Raw genomic sequence first — 17,717 nt, forward strand, 5'->3', positions numbered from 1 at the left:
TTTGACAGACCATGCCAGCTTTATTGTTATAAAAAATTTAAGAAAGAAAACCCCAGATAAAAAGTGACTGTGATGTCTGTCTCACTTGTTTCACATCTGTTTCTTGAAAGCGCTGAGCCACGCAGACCAGGCAGAAAGCTGCCGGGTGCCAGAGCCGAGGGGAAGCCCAGGAGCTGCGGAGGTTTCCCAGCCAGTCCAGCGCCGGGCGCAGCCTCGTGTGCCAAAAGCTCAGGTCCTCCCGCGCGCCCCGCCCCCGCGCCTCTACGCCCCGCCCCATGTCCCATACTCCCTGTCTCTGAGCTCCCCGCCCCTACGCGCTCAGCGGCGCTCGGGCCCCGCCCCGCGCGCCAGCCGCCGGCCGTCTGCTGCTTGCGGGTCCGAATCGGAGCGAGCGTGGCGCCGTGGGCAGGTCTCGGCACGCTGCCCTTGGAGGCCGATAGAAGGAGGCGCACCGAGCGCGCGGTGGAGCTCGTGATCCGAGGTCGGCGCGGGGCTGGGCCTCTGGGACCCCGGGTCTGCCCGTCGGCCCGGGGAGCAGGTTGCGCGCCGCGCTTTTGTGCTTCCGTTCGCTGCTGTTCCGGCGCTGTAAGCTGCGGCCCCCACGCAGGTTAGTCAGGGCAGGAAATATTCTGCCTCCCGTGACGGACGGCAGCTACTACTCCTTGAGTGTTGGGCCACACAGAACGATGTTGTATATGCGCTTTTTATTCAAATATTTACACTGTAACTTAAGAAACTGTTCTTGACCAATCACGTAATGTGGGTGATCAGCTGCTAGATTATCAGCGTATTTTATTTCCCCCTGGCTCAGGCTCGGTGTCCTAGGTGGGGTGGCAGCCACTGTGTCCTCCAGAAAGTGATGCATTTTCCGCTTTAGTAATAGTTGACGAAAGATTATTCAGCCATAAAACACACGTTTGTGTTTTATTTCAGGTAAAGGCGCTCCGATTTGGGGAAGCACAAGTCAACCTTTAAACAAGTCTCATTCTTTAAAAGGTGAGAAAATGACTCAGTGATATTCCCTAAATGCAACTTCTGGACACTTTTCCTTTTTTTAAATATAAAAGTAGTGAGTTTAAATCAGAAAGAAAGCCTTTGTTATAGGATATTGTTAACTTATAGGGTCCTCTGTGTGCATGTTTGTCTTCTTTTTAAAAAAATTGCGGCAAAACCTCCATCAGTTCAGTTCAGTTGCTCAGTCATGTCCGACTCTTTTGTGGCCCCATGGACAGCAGCATACCAGGCCTCTCTGTCCATCACCAACTCCTGGAGCTTACTCAAACTCATGTCCATTGAGTCAGTGATGCCATCTCATCCTCTGTGGTTCCCCTCTTCTCCTGCCTTCAATCTTTCCCAGCATCAGGGTCTTTTCAAATGAGTCAGTTCTTCGCATCAGGTAGCCAAAGTATTGAAGTTTCAGTTTCAACATCAGTCCTTCCAATGAATATTCAGGACTGATTTCCTTTAGAATGGACTGGTTGGATCTCCTTGCAGTCCAAGGGACTCTCAAGAGTCTTCCCCAACACCACAGTTCAAAGGCATCAATTGTTTGGTCCTCAGCTTTCTTTATAGTCCAACTCTCACATCCATACATGACTACTGGAAAAACCATAGCTTTGACTAGATGGGCCTTTGTTGGCAAAGTAATGTCTCTGCTTTTTAATATTCTGTCTATGTTGGTCATAACTTTTCCTCTAAGGAGCAAGTGTCTTTTAATTTCATGGCTGGAGTCACCATCTGTAGTGATTTTGGAGCCCCCCAAAAATAAAGTGTCTCACTGTTTCCACCATTTGCCCATCTATTTGCCATGAAGTGATGGGACCAGATGCCATGATCTTAGTTTTCTGAATGTTTTAAGCCAATTTTTTCACTCTCCTCTTTCACTTTCATCAAGAGGCTCTTTAGTTCTCCTTTGCTTTCTGCGATAAGATCGGTGTCATCTGCATATCTGAGGTTATTCATATTTCTCCTGGCAATCTTGATTCCAGCTTGTGCTTCATCCAGTCCAGCGTTTTTCATGATGTACTCTGCATATAAATAAGGGTGACAATATACAGCCTTGAAATACTCACTTCTCCATTTGGAACCAGTCCGTTGTTCCATGTCCAGTTCTAACTGTTGCTTCTTGGCCTACATACAGATTTCTCAAGAGGCAGGTCAGGTGGTCTGCTATCTCCTAAGTTTTACCATTTTTAAGTGTACAGTTCAGTGGCTTTTAGTACATTCACATTGTTCTGCAACCATCAACTCCATCTATTTCCAGAGCTTTTTCCTCTTCCCAGATAGAAACTCCACATCCATTAAGTAATAACTCTCTATCCTCCCCATCCCATGCCCTGGCATCCACTATCCCACTTCTGTATCTGTGGGACTGACTGCTGTAGGGCCCTCATGTACCTGGCCCTCATCTAGCGTTTGTTGTTTGTGACTGGCTTATTTCTCTTAGCATACTATCCTCAGGGCTCATCCACATTATGGTCTGGGTCAGAATTTCTTTCCTTTTTTAAGGGCTAAATGATACTCCATTAATAATTAGAAGTTTAAGCAACATTTTGTTTATCCATGATTCATCTGTCAGTGGACCCTTGGGTAGCTTCCACATTTTGGCTCTTGTGAACTCAGCTCAGTTCAGTTCAGTTCAGTCGCTCAGTCGTGTCTGACTCTTTGCGACCCCATGAATTGCAGCACGCCAGGCCTCCCTGTTCATCACCATCTCCCAGAGTTCACTCAGACTCATGTCCATCGAGTCTGTGAAGCCATCCAGCCATCTCATCCTCGGTCGTCCCTTTCTCCTCCTGCCCCCAATCCCTCCCCGCATCAGAGTCTTTTTCAATGAGTCAACTCTTCACATGAGGTGGCCAAAGTACTGGAGTTTCAGCTTCAGCATCATTCCTTCCAAAGAAATCCCAGGGTTGATCTCCTTCAGAATGGACTGGTTGGATCTCCTTGCAGTCCAAGGGACTCTCAAGAATCTTCTCCAACACCACAGTTCAAAAGCATCAATTCTTTGGCGCTCAGCCTTGTTCACAGTCCAACTCTCACATCCATACATGACTACAGGAAAAACCATAGCCTTGACTAGACGGACCTTGGTCAGCAAAATAATGTCTCTGCTTTTGAATATACTATCTAGGTTGGTCATAACTTTTCTTCCAAGGAGTAAGTGTCTTTTAATTTCATGGCTGCAATCACCATCTGCAGTGAGTTTGGAGCCCTCAAAAATAAAGTCTGACACTGTTTCCACTGTTTCCCCATCTATTTCCCATGAAGTGATGGGACCAGATGCCATGATCTTCCTTTTCTGAATGTTGAGCTTTAAGCCAACTTTTTCACTCTCCTCTTTCACTTTCATCAAGAGGCTTTTTAGTTCCTCTTCACTTTCTGCCATAAGGGTGGTGTCATCTGCATATCTGAGGTGATTGATATTTCTCCCGGCAATCTTGATTCCAGCTTGTGTTTCTTCCAGTTCAGCGTTTCTCATGATGTACTCTGCATATAAGTTAAATAAGCAGGGTGACAATATACAGCCTTGACATACTTCTTTTCCTATTTGGAACCAGTCTGTTGTTCCATGTCCAGTTCTAACTGCTGCTTCCTGACCTACATACAGATTTCTCAAGAGGCAGGTCAGGTGGTCTGGTATTCCCATCTCTTTCAGAATTTTCTACAGTTTATTGTGATCCACACAGTCAAAGGCTTTGGCATAGTCAATAAAGCAGAAATAGATGTTTTTCTGGAACTCTCTTGCTTTTTCCATGATCCAGCGGATGTTGGCAATTTGATCTCTGGTTCCTCTGCCTTTTCTAAAACCAGCTTGAACATCAGGGAGTTCACGGTTCACGTATTGCTGAAGCCTGGCTTGGAAAGTTTTGAGCATTACTTTACTAGCATGTGAGATGAGTGCAATTGTGCGGTAGTTTGAGCATTCTTTGGCATTGCCTTTCTTTGGGATTGGAATGAAAACTGATCTTTTCCAGTCCTGTGGCCACTGCTGAGTTTTCCAAATTTGCTGGCATCTTGACTGCAGCACTTTCACAGCATCATCCCTCAGGACTTGAAACAGCTCAACAGGAATTCCACTACCTCCACTAGCTTTGTTTGTAGTGATGCTTTCTAAGGCCCACTTGACTTCACATTCCAAGATGTCTGGCTCTAGATTAATGATCACATCATCATGATTATCTGGGTCGTGAAGATCTTTTTTGTACAGTTCTTCTGTGTATTCTTGCCACCTCTTCTTAATATCTTCTGCTTCTGTTAGGTCCAGACCATTTCTGTCCTTTATCGAGCCCATCTTTGCATGAAATGTTCCCTTGATATCTCTAATTTTCTTGAAGAGATCTCTAGTCTTTCCCATTCTGTTGTTTTCCTTGATTTCTTTGCATTGATCGCTGAAGAAGGCTTTCTTATCTCTTCTTGCTATTCTTTGGAACTCTGCATTCAGATGCTTATATCTTTCCTTTTCTCCTTTGCTTTTTGCCTCTCTTCTTTTCACAGCTATTTGTAAGGCCTCCCCAGACAGCCATTTTGCTTTTTTGCATTTCTTTTCCATGGGGATGGTCTTGATCCCTGTCTCCTGTACAATGTCACGAACCTCATTCCATAGTTCATCAGGCACTCTTATCTATCAGATCTAGTCCCTTAAATCTGTTTCTCACTTCCACTGTATAATCATAAGGGATTTGATTTAGGTCATACCTCAATGGTCTAGCGATTTTCCCTACTTTCTTCAATTTGAGTCTGAATTTGGTAATAAGGTGTTCATGATCTGAGCCACAGTCAGCTCCTGGTCTTGTTTTTGTTGATTGTATACAGCTTCTCCATCTTTGGCTGCAAAGAATATAATCAATCTGATTTCGGTGTTCACCATCTGGTGAACTGTGCTACTGTAAAGTGAAAGTGAAGTCTCTCAGTCGTGTCCGACTCTTTGCAACCCCATGTACTGTAGCCTATCAGGCTCCTCCCTCCATGGGATTCTCCAGGCAAGAGTATTGGAGTGGGTTGCCATTTCCTTCTCCAGGGGATCTTCCCAACCCAGGGATCGAACCTGGGTCTCCCGCATTCCAGGCAGATGCTTTAACCTCTGAGCCACCAGGGAAGCCTACTATAAACATGGGGTAAAAATATCTGAGTCTCTGCTTTCAGGACATTTGGGTGTGTTAAGAGTTGTTACTTAATGGATGTGGAGTTTCCATCTGGAAATGGATGGAGGTGATGTTTGCAGAACAATGTGAATATACCGAAAGCCATTGTGTACCCAGAAGTGTGTTTGCTGAATCATATGGTAGACTGGTGGCAGCTCAGAGGTTAAAGCGTCTGCCTCCAATGCAGGAGACCCGGGTTCAATCCCTGGGTCGGGAAGATCCCCTGGAGAAGGAAATGGCAATCCACTCCAGTATTCTTGCCTGGAGAATCCCATGGACGGAGAAGCCTAGTAGGTTACAGTTCATGGGGTCTCAAAGAGTCAGACACGACTGAGCGACTTCACCTTTACCTTCATCTCCCTGGTGGCTCAGACGGTAAAGCATCTGTCTACAATGCAGGAGACCCAGGTTTGATCCCTGGGTTGGGAAGATCCCCTGGAGAAGGAAATGGCAATCCACTCCAGGACTATTGCCTGGAAAATCCCATGGACAGAGGAGCCTGGTAGGCTACAGTCCATAGGGTTGCAAAGAGTCGGACACGACTGAGCGACTTCACTTTCTTTCTTTCTTTCTATGGTAGTTCTACTTGTAATTTTTTGGGGAGCCACCATACTGTTTTCCCCAGTAGTGGGAGCCTACATGGCAGCCTGTATGGCTCTCCTGCTGGGTTAAATTTGATGAGCTTAGTAAAACTGACATATTGAACATGGAGACAGAAAACAATAACATTTTATTAATTTTGCCTTTTGAGCCCAAACCTGCTAACTCAAAGGAAACCTAATATAGACAGAATGATTCATCATTTATCATGAGAAGGCAATACACAGAATATAGCCTTTATCCTGACCTCCCTTTTCCTCCCTCTTACAGACTGGTGATAAACATGGATAAGCACATGTTTGTCAAGTAGACAGGAGGGGTCAGTGGCATCCGGGCCCAGGCAGCTCTGAGGAGGACCAGACATCCCCACCACCCAGGTTAGTCTAGAAAAGGACATATTTATTCTGCATTCGCCTCTGAGCACCTGGATGTGAAGGGGATGGTAGTACTTGGTGGTTAAAGCAGTGGCTGTGTTACAGAAGGGGGACCCCTCACAGGCCTGAGGGTGGGTGGGCTCTTATCTAACACTCAGAAGTGAATTGTCTGAGGAGACAATAAGAGTCAGGCTCATACCCTGAGGCTGTGATGAAGGCTGATGAAGCAGAAGGCTTTACTGGGAAGGGTCACCCGGCGGGAGGACAGTGGAGTCAGGGAACCCAGGAGACCTGCTCCGCCGTGTGCTCCCAGTCTCAGGGTTTATGGTAATGGGTTAATTTTCTGGGTCGTCACTGGACAGTCATCTTCTTTGGCCTGTGTTAGGTCCAGTTCCTGGTGCTGAGGGCATCTCAGACAAGGCTCATCCCAGCTCAAGGGCTTCTGGGAGGTTGGAATGTATTATGGGCTGGCATCTCCTCCCTCCTTTTGGCCCCTCCCAAATTCTTTCTTATCCTTATCGGGACCTTCTGTTGTGAGATAATTCATACAGGTGGTCACTGTCCTGCCTGGCCAGGCGGGCGGCTTCAGTTATTGGTTCCTGAACCTCTGTGAGGATCTTAGGTCATTGGTTTTGTTATGGTTGAGATAAAACATGAGGTTTACTTTCAGTGAGTCAAGGATCTGGGGCTTCGGGTGTGAAACGAGAGAAGCACTACGCAGTGAATAGTGGAGAAGTGGGGTCAGCCCTGTGGCCACGGCTTCTAGGTCCTCCGGTCACTGGCCTTTCCCTGGACCTGCTGGTTCCTCTTACCAAGCTGGAGGGATTCCCTCAGGGTGTGAGCCTGATTCTTATCTCATTCTGATAAGCCTGCCTCATGGGAATGAAATAAAATTCATAGTTGATGGCAAGATGAGGAAAACCTCAAAATAAAATTTTTCTCTGCCCATTTGGGCCTCCTCCCCACTTTAGTGCATGCTCTGCACCTGCACAGACCAGCCCTCCTGAGAGAGGGGCTTCTTTCTTCTTCTTTTAGGGGGCCTGGTGACCCACCATTCACCAGTTGTACATGCTGGTCTAGACGTTTTATGCATGACCCCTTGCTCAGAAGCAAAAGACTGACTCCCAGGCTGGCTCCAGTAAAATTCTCCATTTCTTTCTTGGATGAACTGTTGGCTAAGTTTCCCATCAACAATATAAAGACTTTTTTTTTTTTTAATTTTAGAGATGTTGTGGGGAGGGGGATGGGAGGGGGGGTTCATGTTTGGGAACGCATGTACACCCGTGGTGGATTCATGTCAATGTATGGCAAAACCAATACAGAATTGTAAAGTAAAAAAAAAAAAAAAAAAGTAAATAAATAAATAAATGAACTGACAAAAAAAAATAAAAAAGCACTTTTGTGAACATTCTGTCAGTGTCCGAAGCAGCAGTGGGGGGTGGGTGCTGTGACCCTGTGAGGCCCAGGGGGTTGGGGACTCACTGAGGACCCCAAGTGGAGCTGCAGTCTGTTCTCACAGGTCAGTGCAGCTCTCTCTGTGTGGTGGAGGGTGAAGCACAAAGAGGAGCTAGGGCTGCTTGGTCTTGCTCTTGGCAGCACTGCTGGCTGCAGGGCACTGACTGGGCATCTGTGGCCGCAGGTTCCTTCCAGTTCCGCCAGGTGGTAAGGCTGACTGTAGGTTCCGTAAGAGCAGGGAGCTGTCAGAAGCAGCTGTGGTGGGAGTGACGTCCGGGCTCCTAGTGTGGGATTTGGAGTCGAGCCCAGCCGCATTCTCCTACGCCATGAGCCCTGGAAATACTGCCTTCACTTCAGAAGGTGAAGAGGGTGAGCTGTGGCTGATGTTAAAGATGGTGAAGGGAACTCGACTTTGATGGAAAATACAGTGAGATTTGGAAGGAGGAAGAGCCATTTCCAAGATTTGAGGAAAAGGAATTCTGTTGGAAGGATTCTGTGTCAGACGTTGTCAAGTATGGTTTCACTCTTATGGGGAGTTCTGTGTATTTTTCAGTGATCACACTGTACCAGGGTCACGTGGCCTTAGGGTGTTCTTGAGAAGACATGTCTCAGTACCAGCAGGCTGGCCTGCTGCCCCTCCTTCCTCCTTTTCTTCTTCCTTCCCTGTAGGTCCTCTGGCTGAAGGGCTCTCTATGGAGGAGAGAACATGGAGCCTGGGGAAGGGCAGGCCTCTGGGCCCTTATCTAAGCTGACAGCAGTGGGCGGTGCCCAGTTGCAAACTCTGTGTCCTCCTGCTCCTGTCCCCCCACTCCTGTGTCCCCCCTCTCCTGTGTCCCACCCCGCTCTTGTGTCCATTGCCCAGCTGAGCAGCTGGGATGTCGCCTCTCTGTACTCTAAGGTCTCCGTCCCCAACATGCTTGGCGGGAGCAGGGTTCCATGACAGAGCAGTGGGTGTGGAGGAGCCACTCGACTTGTCTTTCAGGCTTCCTCACTGGGAAGCCGGGAAGCATAGAGCAGAGGCCACAGGGATGGGCTCCCTCCCTCCCAGTTCTTGTGGGACATCAGGTCTTCGGAGGTTTCAGCTGCTGCTGGGCCTTAGCTTTCCGGATTGTAGGATATTCTAGGCCTTTCGAGAGAAGATGAGCAGCGAGAGCAGCCTTTCATGTACTTTTTCTTTGCCCTGTCTTTTTTTAATTAATATATTTTTAAATTGAGGGATAATTGCTTTATAGAATTTTGTTGTTTTTCTGTCAAACCTCAGCATAAATCAGCCATAGGTATACATATATCCCCTTCCTTTTGAACCTTCCTCCCATCTCCGTCCCCATCCCATCCCTCTAGGTTGATACAGAGCCTCTGTTTGAGTTTCCTGAGACGTAGAGCAAATTCCTGTTGGCTGCCCTGTTTGGTTTTAGGTGAGGTTGTGCAGCTTTCTGTGTCTTGGTGGTTGTGTGTTATGAGCACTGCTGTGGAGCAAGCTGGGCTTTTACTGGTGCAGGGGGACCGTTCTGCAAGCTGGACTTAGCGGAGATTGTTTTAGGCCCAAAACAGTGTGTCCTGGTCCCTTTGGTGTCAACCAGATGCAGGTTCCTAGATCATCCTGGAAAATCGCCTCCCCAGAAAGGGTTTTCTGCATTTATTGGCTCAGTTAGGACCCGTGGTCAGTGTCTCCACAGCCCAGCCACCCAACCCCACCAGGCTTCTGGGGCGTCTCCCATGTCTGAGCTCTCTGTGGCCCCCAGGTCACCATGTGCAGGATCCTTGTCTTGACCATCAGTGTAGGACCCTTCTATGGAGGACCGGCTCTCAGAGGCCCCCTTGTGTTGGCCTTCACTTCAGATGTGTCAAAAGTGGATGTAAAGCTCATCTACAATGAAGGCGAATCTGAATGTTTGAAAGGCTCCTGAAGAGAAACCACTGCATATACATGTTTCGTGAAGGAGGCTCATCCAGAGTGTAAGGCTGATGTGCAGGTGAAAAATCATGTTTGTGGACACGTGTGTATCCTAACTCAGAATTCAGGGCTGTGGCTCTCTCCAACCCTGACTCTGAGCCAGCGAGGGGGCACCTCGCCTGTGAACATCCACTTCTTTTGTGGAAAACCTGTGTAGCTGCTGCTGCTGCTAAATCGCTTCAGTCGTGTCCGACTCTGTGCGACCCCATGGACGGCAGCCCTCCAGGCTCCCCCGTCCCTGGGATTCTCCAGGCAAGAACACTGGAGTGGGTTGCTATTTCCTTCTCCAATGCATGAAAATGAAAAGTGAAAGTGAAGTCGCTCAGTTGTGTCCGACTCTTCGTGACCCAATGGACTGCAGCCTACCAGGCTCCTCTGTCCATGGGATTTTCCAGGCAAGAGTGCTGGAGTAGGGTGCCATTGCCTTCTCCGGGAAAACCTGTGTAGAGAAGTGGTGAATTCACACCAAAGGCAATACCCTGTAGGGAGCTACATACAGCCTGTTGATTTTTGTGGAGGTGGCTGGTGGGGAATCCTGGAATTGGCCCTTACTTGTTAATTGTTGACTTTTCCTGTTTTTCTTCTCTGACCTTAACAAACACTCTTCCATCAAACGACTTCTGAAAGTGAAAGTGTTAGTCGTGCAGTCCTGTCTGACTCTGCGACCTTGTGGACTATAGCCCGCCAGGCTCCTCTGTCCATGGGATTCTCTAGGCAAGAATACTAGAGTGGGTTGTGATTCACTTCTCCAGGGGATCTTCCCAACCCAGGGATGGAACCCAGGTCTCTTGCATTGCAGGTGGAGCCTTTACCGTCTGAGCCACCAGGGGAACCAAATGACATTAAAATATTGAAACTGTCATCTTGTTGGGAGAACCATTCTAATAGCTTCTCTGGCCCTTGCAGATGTAGAGACCTTGTACGGAGCCATGACAGGTTGTCCTTGTGAAAGTACAGGAAAGTGGGTCTGGGAAGGTTACAGACTCTGGAAGTCACTGGTTCTTAGTGGCAGTGCCTGACGGTGGCTCCTCGAGGGAGACATAACCTGGTCCTTCCCTTCCCTGCAGGTACACAGCGGAGACGTGGACACCACCGCACCTGGCCAGAAGCCTGGCTTCCTTGTGGAAAGTCTCTGGCTGTCAGCACCCCTGGGCAGGGATATGGCCTCAAGCTGGCTAGGGGCCAGGGGGCAGTGCCTCCGTTTGCTGAAGACGAGGGGCTTCTTGCTGTTGAAGCTCTCGGCCGCCGTCTTGGCCGTGCTTCTCTTCTGTGAATTTCTGATCTACTACCTCGTTATCTTCCGGTGCAGCTGGCCTGAACTGAAAACCCCTAAAGATGCCGGCACCCTTGGGGCCCCCAAGGCCCCTGAACCTGTGCTCAGGGCCATGTTCTTGGCTGACACCCACCTGCTTGGGGCCATAAGAGGCCACTGGCTGGACAAATTACGGAGGTAACTTGGGCCGAATTCAGTTTTCTGCAGGTCTGTAGGCCTCTTCCCACAGGTAGGGTCTCACGGTCCCCTATATATTTCTGTCTCCACCACCTCACGGGCTCGTGGGCACTGGGTTGCTTCCACCCTTTGACCTTTGTGGATGACGCCACCAGAGGGTTAATGGGGGCACCTCCTGCCCCAGTGGCCCTATGACCCCTTCTTGTCACGCTGGCTGCACTTGTGCCTCCCTGAATAAGCCTTACTCCTGGGGTTGGTGGAGCGTCCTGGGGTGCCGGGACATCCCCGGGTGGGGGTGGGGGTGGGACAGGTGAAGGCAGGGCTACTGTATTTCCTCTCAGAGCTTTAAACCCTGGGAGGTGTGAGGTAGACAAGAAATGGAACACACCACCCCTCCTTTCCTCTTGGCCTCCAGGGAGTGGCAGATGGAGCGAGCCTTCCAGACAGCGCTATGGCTGCTGCAGCCGGAAGTTGTCTTCATCCTGGGGGACATCTTCGATGAGGGGAAGTGGAGCTCCCCCGAGGTGGGCATGCACCCCCATGCCTGGGGCTACACTGAGGTTCAGGGAGCCCAGGACGTGCGGAGTCCTGGTGCTGGGTGCAGGGGCTCCAGTGTCCACAGTCGTAGGCTCCATGTCCCCGCCGGTTCTGGGTTCTGTTTGTCTGTGTAAGAGACGTCTGTGAAGGTTGGCAGATGCTTCCACGACCCTCTCAGAAGGGAAGGTCTGCAGAAGGGAAGCGTCTGGGTTGTCCCCAGAGTTCAGGATGCACGCTGAAGTGTGGTTTGAGTTAACACTTATGAGGCTGGGCTGCCTATGAGGTCATGGCCTTCTTCTAAGGAAGGTGGGGGTGTTGCTGGTGGGAGGTCTCTCTGCCCTCAGGGGTGACACCAGGTGCTGTGAGCTTTCCAGGAACCAGAGGGCAAGGCTCTTCTCACCTTGGCTGGCAGAATGGTTGGCTTACTGCATTCTTGGGATTAATGGGGGAAAGGAAAGCACCATTCTTGCTGCTTAGTTAAAAATGTTCAGTCACTGATAGTTTGAAAAGTGAAAGTGAAAGTCGCTCAGTTGTGTCTGACTCTTTGCAACCCCATGGACTATACAGTCCATTAAATTCTCCAGGCCAGAATACTGGAGTGGGTAGCCTTTCCCTTCTTCAGGGGATCTTCCCAACCCAGGAATCGAACCAGGGTCTCCTTCCTTGCAGGTGGATTCTTTACCAGCTGAGCTATTAGGGAAGCCTGATAGTTTTGGAAGATACTTGAAAAAATTTTCAATTAATTTAAAAAAAATCTTCCAGATGGTTTTGGAAGATATTTAAAAAAATTAATTGAAATTTACTGGGACACTTCAAATGCTGTACAAAGAAAGTCCTGGTTCAGATCTGATGGGAACCTCTGTTCATGGGGTTGCAGTGTTGGTTGTTCTTCCGTCACTAAGTTTTGCCTGACTCTCTGAGACCCATGGACTGTAGCACATTAGGCTTCCCTGTCCTTCACCATCTCCCAGAGTTTGATCAAACTCATGTCCATTGAATTGGTGATGCCATCCAACCATCTCATCCTCTGTTGCCCCCTTCTTCTTCTGCCCCGAGTCATTGGTTTCATCTAGTCCAGAACTAATTGTGAAACCATGGAAACACTGTGTGTAAAGAGCAACTGGTTGTAGAGTGAGCTTGGATATAAATGCTGCTTTAGAAAATTAAGGGGAACATGTTATATTTTTCTAATTTTATGTTATTCTATCTTTAAGTATTATTTGTTAAAGTCTTTGTAAAGTACTGAAGGAATCTGTCCAGTTTATTTCCCTAGGTTGGGCCAAATTTAAGACTTTAGGACAAAGTTGACTACTGTTCAGCTAGGTATCATCCAGCCTAGAGTGTTTGTCCAGTTTGTTTTTAGGCTTAGTAAAAATAAGGACTGAAACATCATCTCAGGCTTAAACAGTAAAGTCAGAAAAGCCTGGAGAGACCTTTTGGTATCTCTCTTTCCCCCACGTCTTGTCGGTTCCCACCCCGCCACCCAGCCTCAGGGAGCGTAACCCTGAGGGAGGCACTGGTCCTCATTCCTGGGGGGCCCACCCTGAGCTGGATGTTTCTGCAGCCATTTTTAGGACATGTCCCGATCTGAGGGGATCCTCAGCCTGGGGATGTCTGTGACATTGAAGTAGTGGGTGTGTGAAGAGGATGGTTTGGGGAGATAAACTGTTTCATTCAAAAGTGGCACCAGGTTAAATACTTAGGGTAGTCTTGGGAAAAGAATGGTAGAAGTTCTGCACATTGGCTTTATGGACGCCTGATCCCGGCAGGGAGCGACCTTCCCACCCTCACAACCTGGCAGGGCGGTCCCCCGGGCTGAACTGTGTGCTTCTCTCTGCAGGCCTGGGCAGACGATGTGGGGCGCTTCTGGAAGGTGTTCCGACACCCGCCCCACGTGCAGCTGCGGGCCGTGGCTGGCAACCATGACATTGGCTTCCACTACCAGTGAGTGGTCAGTGGAGGCGCCTTCCCCCCCAGCCCTGGGCTGCCTTGCCTGTGGGGTCAGGTTCTGGGGGCTCCTGCATATCACTTCCCAGCCCTACCACCAAGCTGTGTGTGCCTCAGAGTGGTTCTCAGTTGAACTTAATGTTTTGTGACCAGTTTTCTTTGGGAATCAGAAAACAAGACGGTTTGGGCTTTAATAGCTGATGTTTACATGGCGCTGGCCTGTTGTGAGCATAGTGCTTCCATACATTCAATCTCTTTCTTTACCTGTTATTTTTTTTGCTTTACCCACTCTACCAGTGAGGGAGCTGGAGCTCTGGGGATGAAGTCGATCACCCTGGGCCCCAGACTCCAGGCCCCAGGTCAGACAGTGGTAGCAGCACCCTGCTTACCCAGGGTGAGTGGGAGCTCAGAACCAGTGTGCTGGTTGGGCCTTCAGGTCCTAGATGTTATTTTTCCTGTGTTCTTGATAATTGTTAGGATGTTTTAAGAGTGACTTGTTCTGAAAAATATTTCTTTTCACAATCGAATGTAGGATGGACACATACAGAATAAAACGATTTGAGAAAGTTTTCAGCCCTGAAAGGCTGTTTTCTTGGAAAGGAATTAAGTGAGTATTATCTGTGAATTCTTAATGAAGACCCCTAGAATGTGACTTAAGAAAGTGTAAACACGATGGTCGTCTTCCAGATCATGGGGTTAATTGACTCCTGACCTCTGAATTCTTTAAACACCAGGCACCTCTTTGTGGCCAGTGGACATGTGTGCAGGACACGATGGCACATTTAACGGGTCTGTGACGATGTCCCTGAGGGAGGAGGTGCCAGGGCACCTCAGCTGACCTGCTGTCATCTGGGTTTGGGGTCCTTGGCCCAGTTAGCTTTGCAGGACCCCCTCCCCGCCTACCCCCCCCACCCCCCCTGGCCTGGTCTTAGGCTCTGCTCTGATGTCTTATTCCACGTCACCTCCACAGGAAGCCAGGGCTGTGGGTGGCCGTCATCTCCCTACCTTACATCCCAGGCCCAGGGACACAAGGTCAGGAGCTGAGTGTAGTGGTCACCTGGGGCCTCTTACTAGTTCAGGGTGGAAAAGCCTTTCCCATCTTGGATTCGACTCCCAGAGATGCAGTCTTGTCCTCTTAGCATTGTCTGTACCTGCAGGCACAGTGCAACAGGACTGGGATCTCTTCTCTGTGGGGTGCAGCTTCCGGGTCCCAGAGCACAGATGCCCGCAGTTAGCGCCAGTGCCCATGGCTTGACCTCCTGTCTCTCCGCAGTTTCGTGATGATCAACAGTGTCGCACTGGAAGGGGACGGCTGTGACATCTGCTCCAGGGCAGAGGCTGAGCTCCTGGAAATCTCTCACTGGCTGAACTGCTCTCGGGAGGTAGGACACCCCCCAAGCCCTGCCCTACTCTAGGGGCACGGCCATCCCTGCTTCCCCCTCCCTCCCACCATCCAGTGTCCAGTGAGTGAAGAGCCTGGCCTCTGACCTGTAGGAGCATCGCCCCCGCGGGTGTGGAGACAGGCAGTGGCTGCCGGCCTCGGCCCCCATCCTGCTACAGGTGAGGGGACCTCACCTGGCAGCCTGCGAGTGTGTGGGGGAAGTGCTGGGTCTCACGGTCCCCTGACCCCTCTCTGGTCTTGACAGCACTTCCCGCTTTACCGGAAAAATGATGCCAACTGCTCCGGGGAGGACGCAGCACCCCCTGACGAGAAGTACACCCCCTTCAAGGAGCGCTATGATGTGCTGTCCTGGGAGGTCTCGCGGAAGGTGTGTGGGGATGCAGGGATGTAGGGTGGGGTAGGTGGCTCCTATGCAGGCGTTTCATCCTCTTCCCCTCTGGGAAACCCACTCCTAAAGATCTGGGTGATGATAGTCTCAGCTCTTGTTTATTCTGTTTCCCACCAACATGTATCTAGGACAGTGAATGAAACTAGAGTCTTAAGACTTAATTAGAATGTCCTAAATGTATACACACAAATATTTATATACTGTATGGTATATATAATATATAAAACAAAATATACATTTATGAAATGGATTTATTAAAATATTTATAAAAAAGAAAATATAATTAAAACCCTGCAATCTGGGATGGAAAAATAGATTTTCCCTGAGAGCCTGGGCTTACTTTTGACGGAGTCTTAAAAGACTGAAGGACTTGAGGGCAGAGGGAGCTGCTGGGTGTGTGTGTATCCCCAGGCCCCGGCGACCTCTCACTGCTTCCACTCTCACCACAGCTGCTGTGGTGGCTGCGGCCGCGCCTGATCCTCAGCGGCCACACGCACAGCGCCTGCGAGGTCCAGCACAGGGCAGGCGTCCTGGAGGTCAGTGTGCCGTCTTTCAGTTGGAGGAACAGAAACAACCCCAGTTTCATCATGGTATGTGAATGTTTATTTTCGTCACAAAGCTTCCACAGTATTTAAATCAGCACAGTGATCACCTACTGAATTGCAGCATGAATTACCGCAATCTATGAAAACATACAGAAGCTGTAACCACACCCCTCCCAGCACACCCAGCAGCGTGAACCCGTCTCTGGGGACAGTTGTTTCTGGTGGGGTGGTGAGGGGACCATCTCACGGTATCTCATCCGGCAAGGACAGCAGTGCCCCGGGAGCTCTGCCTTCTATTTTTTAAGGAGACAGGGTCATCTTGTCTTATTTTCCACACTTGCCTATTTGTGCTAACAGATGGATGCTGCGGGTCTTGCACGTTTGTCAGGGATGTTAGTGACGACCTAAAGCTTCAGCTCCTTTTTTTGAGCCCTGAGTCCATGTCCAGGTTATAGTGCTTTCACATCAGGAGCTTTTACTTAATAACAGGATGGGGAAAACCTTCTGCTTTTAAATTCAAAGTAAATGAACGTTGCCCACTGTCATTCCACACAGCAAAAATGTCTACCAAAAGAAAAAAAAAGGCCCACTGAAATGCCCCATGCACATGCATTTCTAGGTGATAGGTTGCTTACTTCAGCATCAAGTGGCATGAAAAACAGCCATGTCCTGTTTGTTCCTGTATGACCACTGATCTAAGTCTCCAGGCCTTTCTGAATCCTCTCCTGCATGGCCTCTGGGTTTAGAGGACCTCCCCACCCCGTATTAGGTGCTAGATTCAGTGGGGGATCAGCTCCCGGGCCATGTGCACTCAGCCCCTGGGACCCAGCATATGGGATGGGGGCAGTGTGGCCTGCAGTGTCCTTGGTCTCAGGTTCGTCAGGCCCAGCGGCTCACTCCCTTGGTTGTATCTGCGGGTTGGTGCCATCCACGCAGCTGATGGTCTTTCTTGCTCCCTAGGGCAGCATCACACCCATGGACTACGCCCTTGCCAAGTGCTACCTGCCGTGTGAGGACATGGTTCTGACCACTTACTGTGTGGCAGCTGGGTGCCTCATGCTCGTCATGTTAATCCCCACTAGGCTTGTGTCTGCACCTTTTCATTTTGGTCAGAGGGTGCTCAGAAAATTTAAGACCATGTGAGTAGCAGCAGACTTTTGCTCTCAGCAGTAGTAAGTCCCAAAGCCAAAGAAAATAAACTTTGGGAGGTGCTCATGGACGTTGAGACTACAGTGGGCCATGAGCACCACTCCTGGGTTCCGGATCACTTGTATCAGGCCCTGCAGGATCAGTGTTGTTCCCAAGCTGCAAAAATGGGACCTGTCTCTACACCGGGTCTGTCTGCTTGTTTATCAAGTATGTGTGCTATCAGAGACTCTGTACAGTGTGCAGAAGCTGCGTGTGATCACTGCATGCACTGGACAGCCTCCCTTCCCCAGGACTCTTCCCTAGGATGGAGGACCAGCTGTACACATATGTGGGGTCTGTGTCTGTCCTCCTGTGAATGTTCTCAAGTTTCTGTTTTATAAAGTCGTGTGCTTAAAATAAAATACAGATGCTACAAGCAAGAATATATTGTTCTCACAGACTTCTTTATTTCTGTGCTAAATTAATGGAATCAGATTTTTAGATGAGTGTAATTTCCTCTCCAAGTTGTTAAATCTGAATTGAATGCCTGTCAGTAGAAAGTCGAAAAAATGGACCAGGAAGAGGCTTTTGGTATTAAAATAAATATGCTGTGGTAATTTTAAGCCTTATAAAATCTGTGTGTGTGTGTGTTTTAGAGAATCTAGCTCTTCAATCAGACTTATCTAAATAGGAAGTTTAGTTACAGGGGAATTGTTGAATTATAATTCATATAAAAATACAGTTTCATTCTTTTGGGTATATATTGGGGCTGTGGCTCTTCAGATTCTCTTCA

The 17,717-nt window shown here is 49.0% G+C and overlaps 1 protein-coding gene and 1 non-coding gene across 6 annotated transcripts; one reads left to right on the forward strand and one right to left on the reverse strand.

Moving 5' to 3' along the window:
• Positions 1-319: 319 nt before the first annotated feature.
• On the forward strand, positions 320-17,369 carry MPPE1 (metallophosphoesterase 1). 5 transcript variants are annotated; one of them, XM_040264609.1, is made up of 13 exons: positions 333-607; positions 934-996; positions 6,015-6,121; positions 9,413-9,546; positions 10,595-10,977; positions 11,393-11,501; positions 13,355-13,458; positions 13,994-14,068; positions 14,735-14,843; positions 14,956-15,021; positions 15,108-15,230; positions 15,701-15,841; positions 16,757-17,369. In XM_040264609.1, the coding sequence occupies exons 5-13, from the start codon at positions 10,688-10,690 to the stop codon at positions 16,937-16,939; spliced, it is 1,200 nt and encodes a 399-aa protein (XP_040120543.1). In that variant the 5' UTR covers positions 333-607; positions 934-996; positions 6,015-6,121; positions 9,413-9,546; positions 10,595-10,687; the 3' UTR covers positions 16,940-17,369. The 5 variants fall into 5 exon arrangements, with proteins under 5 accessions (XP_040120545.1, XP_040120542.1, XP_040120543.1 ...); XM_040264611.1 differs by lacking the exon at positions 9,413-9,546 and having other exon boundaries at positions 320-607; positions 10,837-10,977; XM_040264608.1 differs by lacking the exon at positions 9,413-9,546 and having other exon boundaries at positions 321-607.
• Positions 5,027-5,098, reverse strand: TRNAS-GGA. The gene has a single exon. It is a non-coding gene; the product is annotated as a tRNA-Ser (tRNA).
• Positions 17,370-17,717: the final 348 nt, after the last annotated feature.

This window comes from Oryx dammah, unplaced genomic scaffold (genome assembly GCF_014754425.2).
Source record: "Oryx dammah isolate SB20612 unplaced genomic scaffold, SCBI_Odam_1.1 HiC_scaffold_22, whole genome shotgun sequence".
Taxonomy (NCBI): Eukaryota; Metazoa; Chordata; class Mammalia; order Artiodactyla; family Bovidae; genus Oryx; species Oryx dammah.

Coding starts and splice junctions, on each gene's coding strand:
- MPPE1 (XM_040264608.1), top strand. CDS start 10,688: ATGGCCTCAAGCTGGCTAGGGGCCAGGGGGCAGTGCCTCCGTTTGCTG. Junction 11,502..13,354: donor GGAAGTGGAGCTCCCCCGAG/GTGGGCATGCAC, acceptor TTCTCTCTGCAG/GCCTGGGCAGACGATGTGGG. Junction 14,069..14,734: donor TTTTCTTGGAAAGGAATTAA/GTGAGTATTATC, acceptor GTCTCTCCGCAG/TTTCGTGATGATCAACAGTG.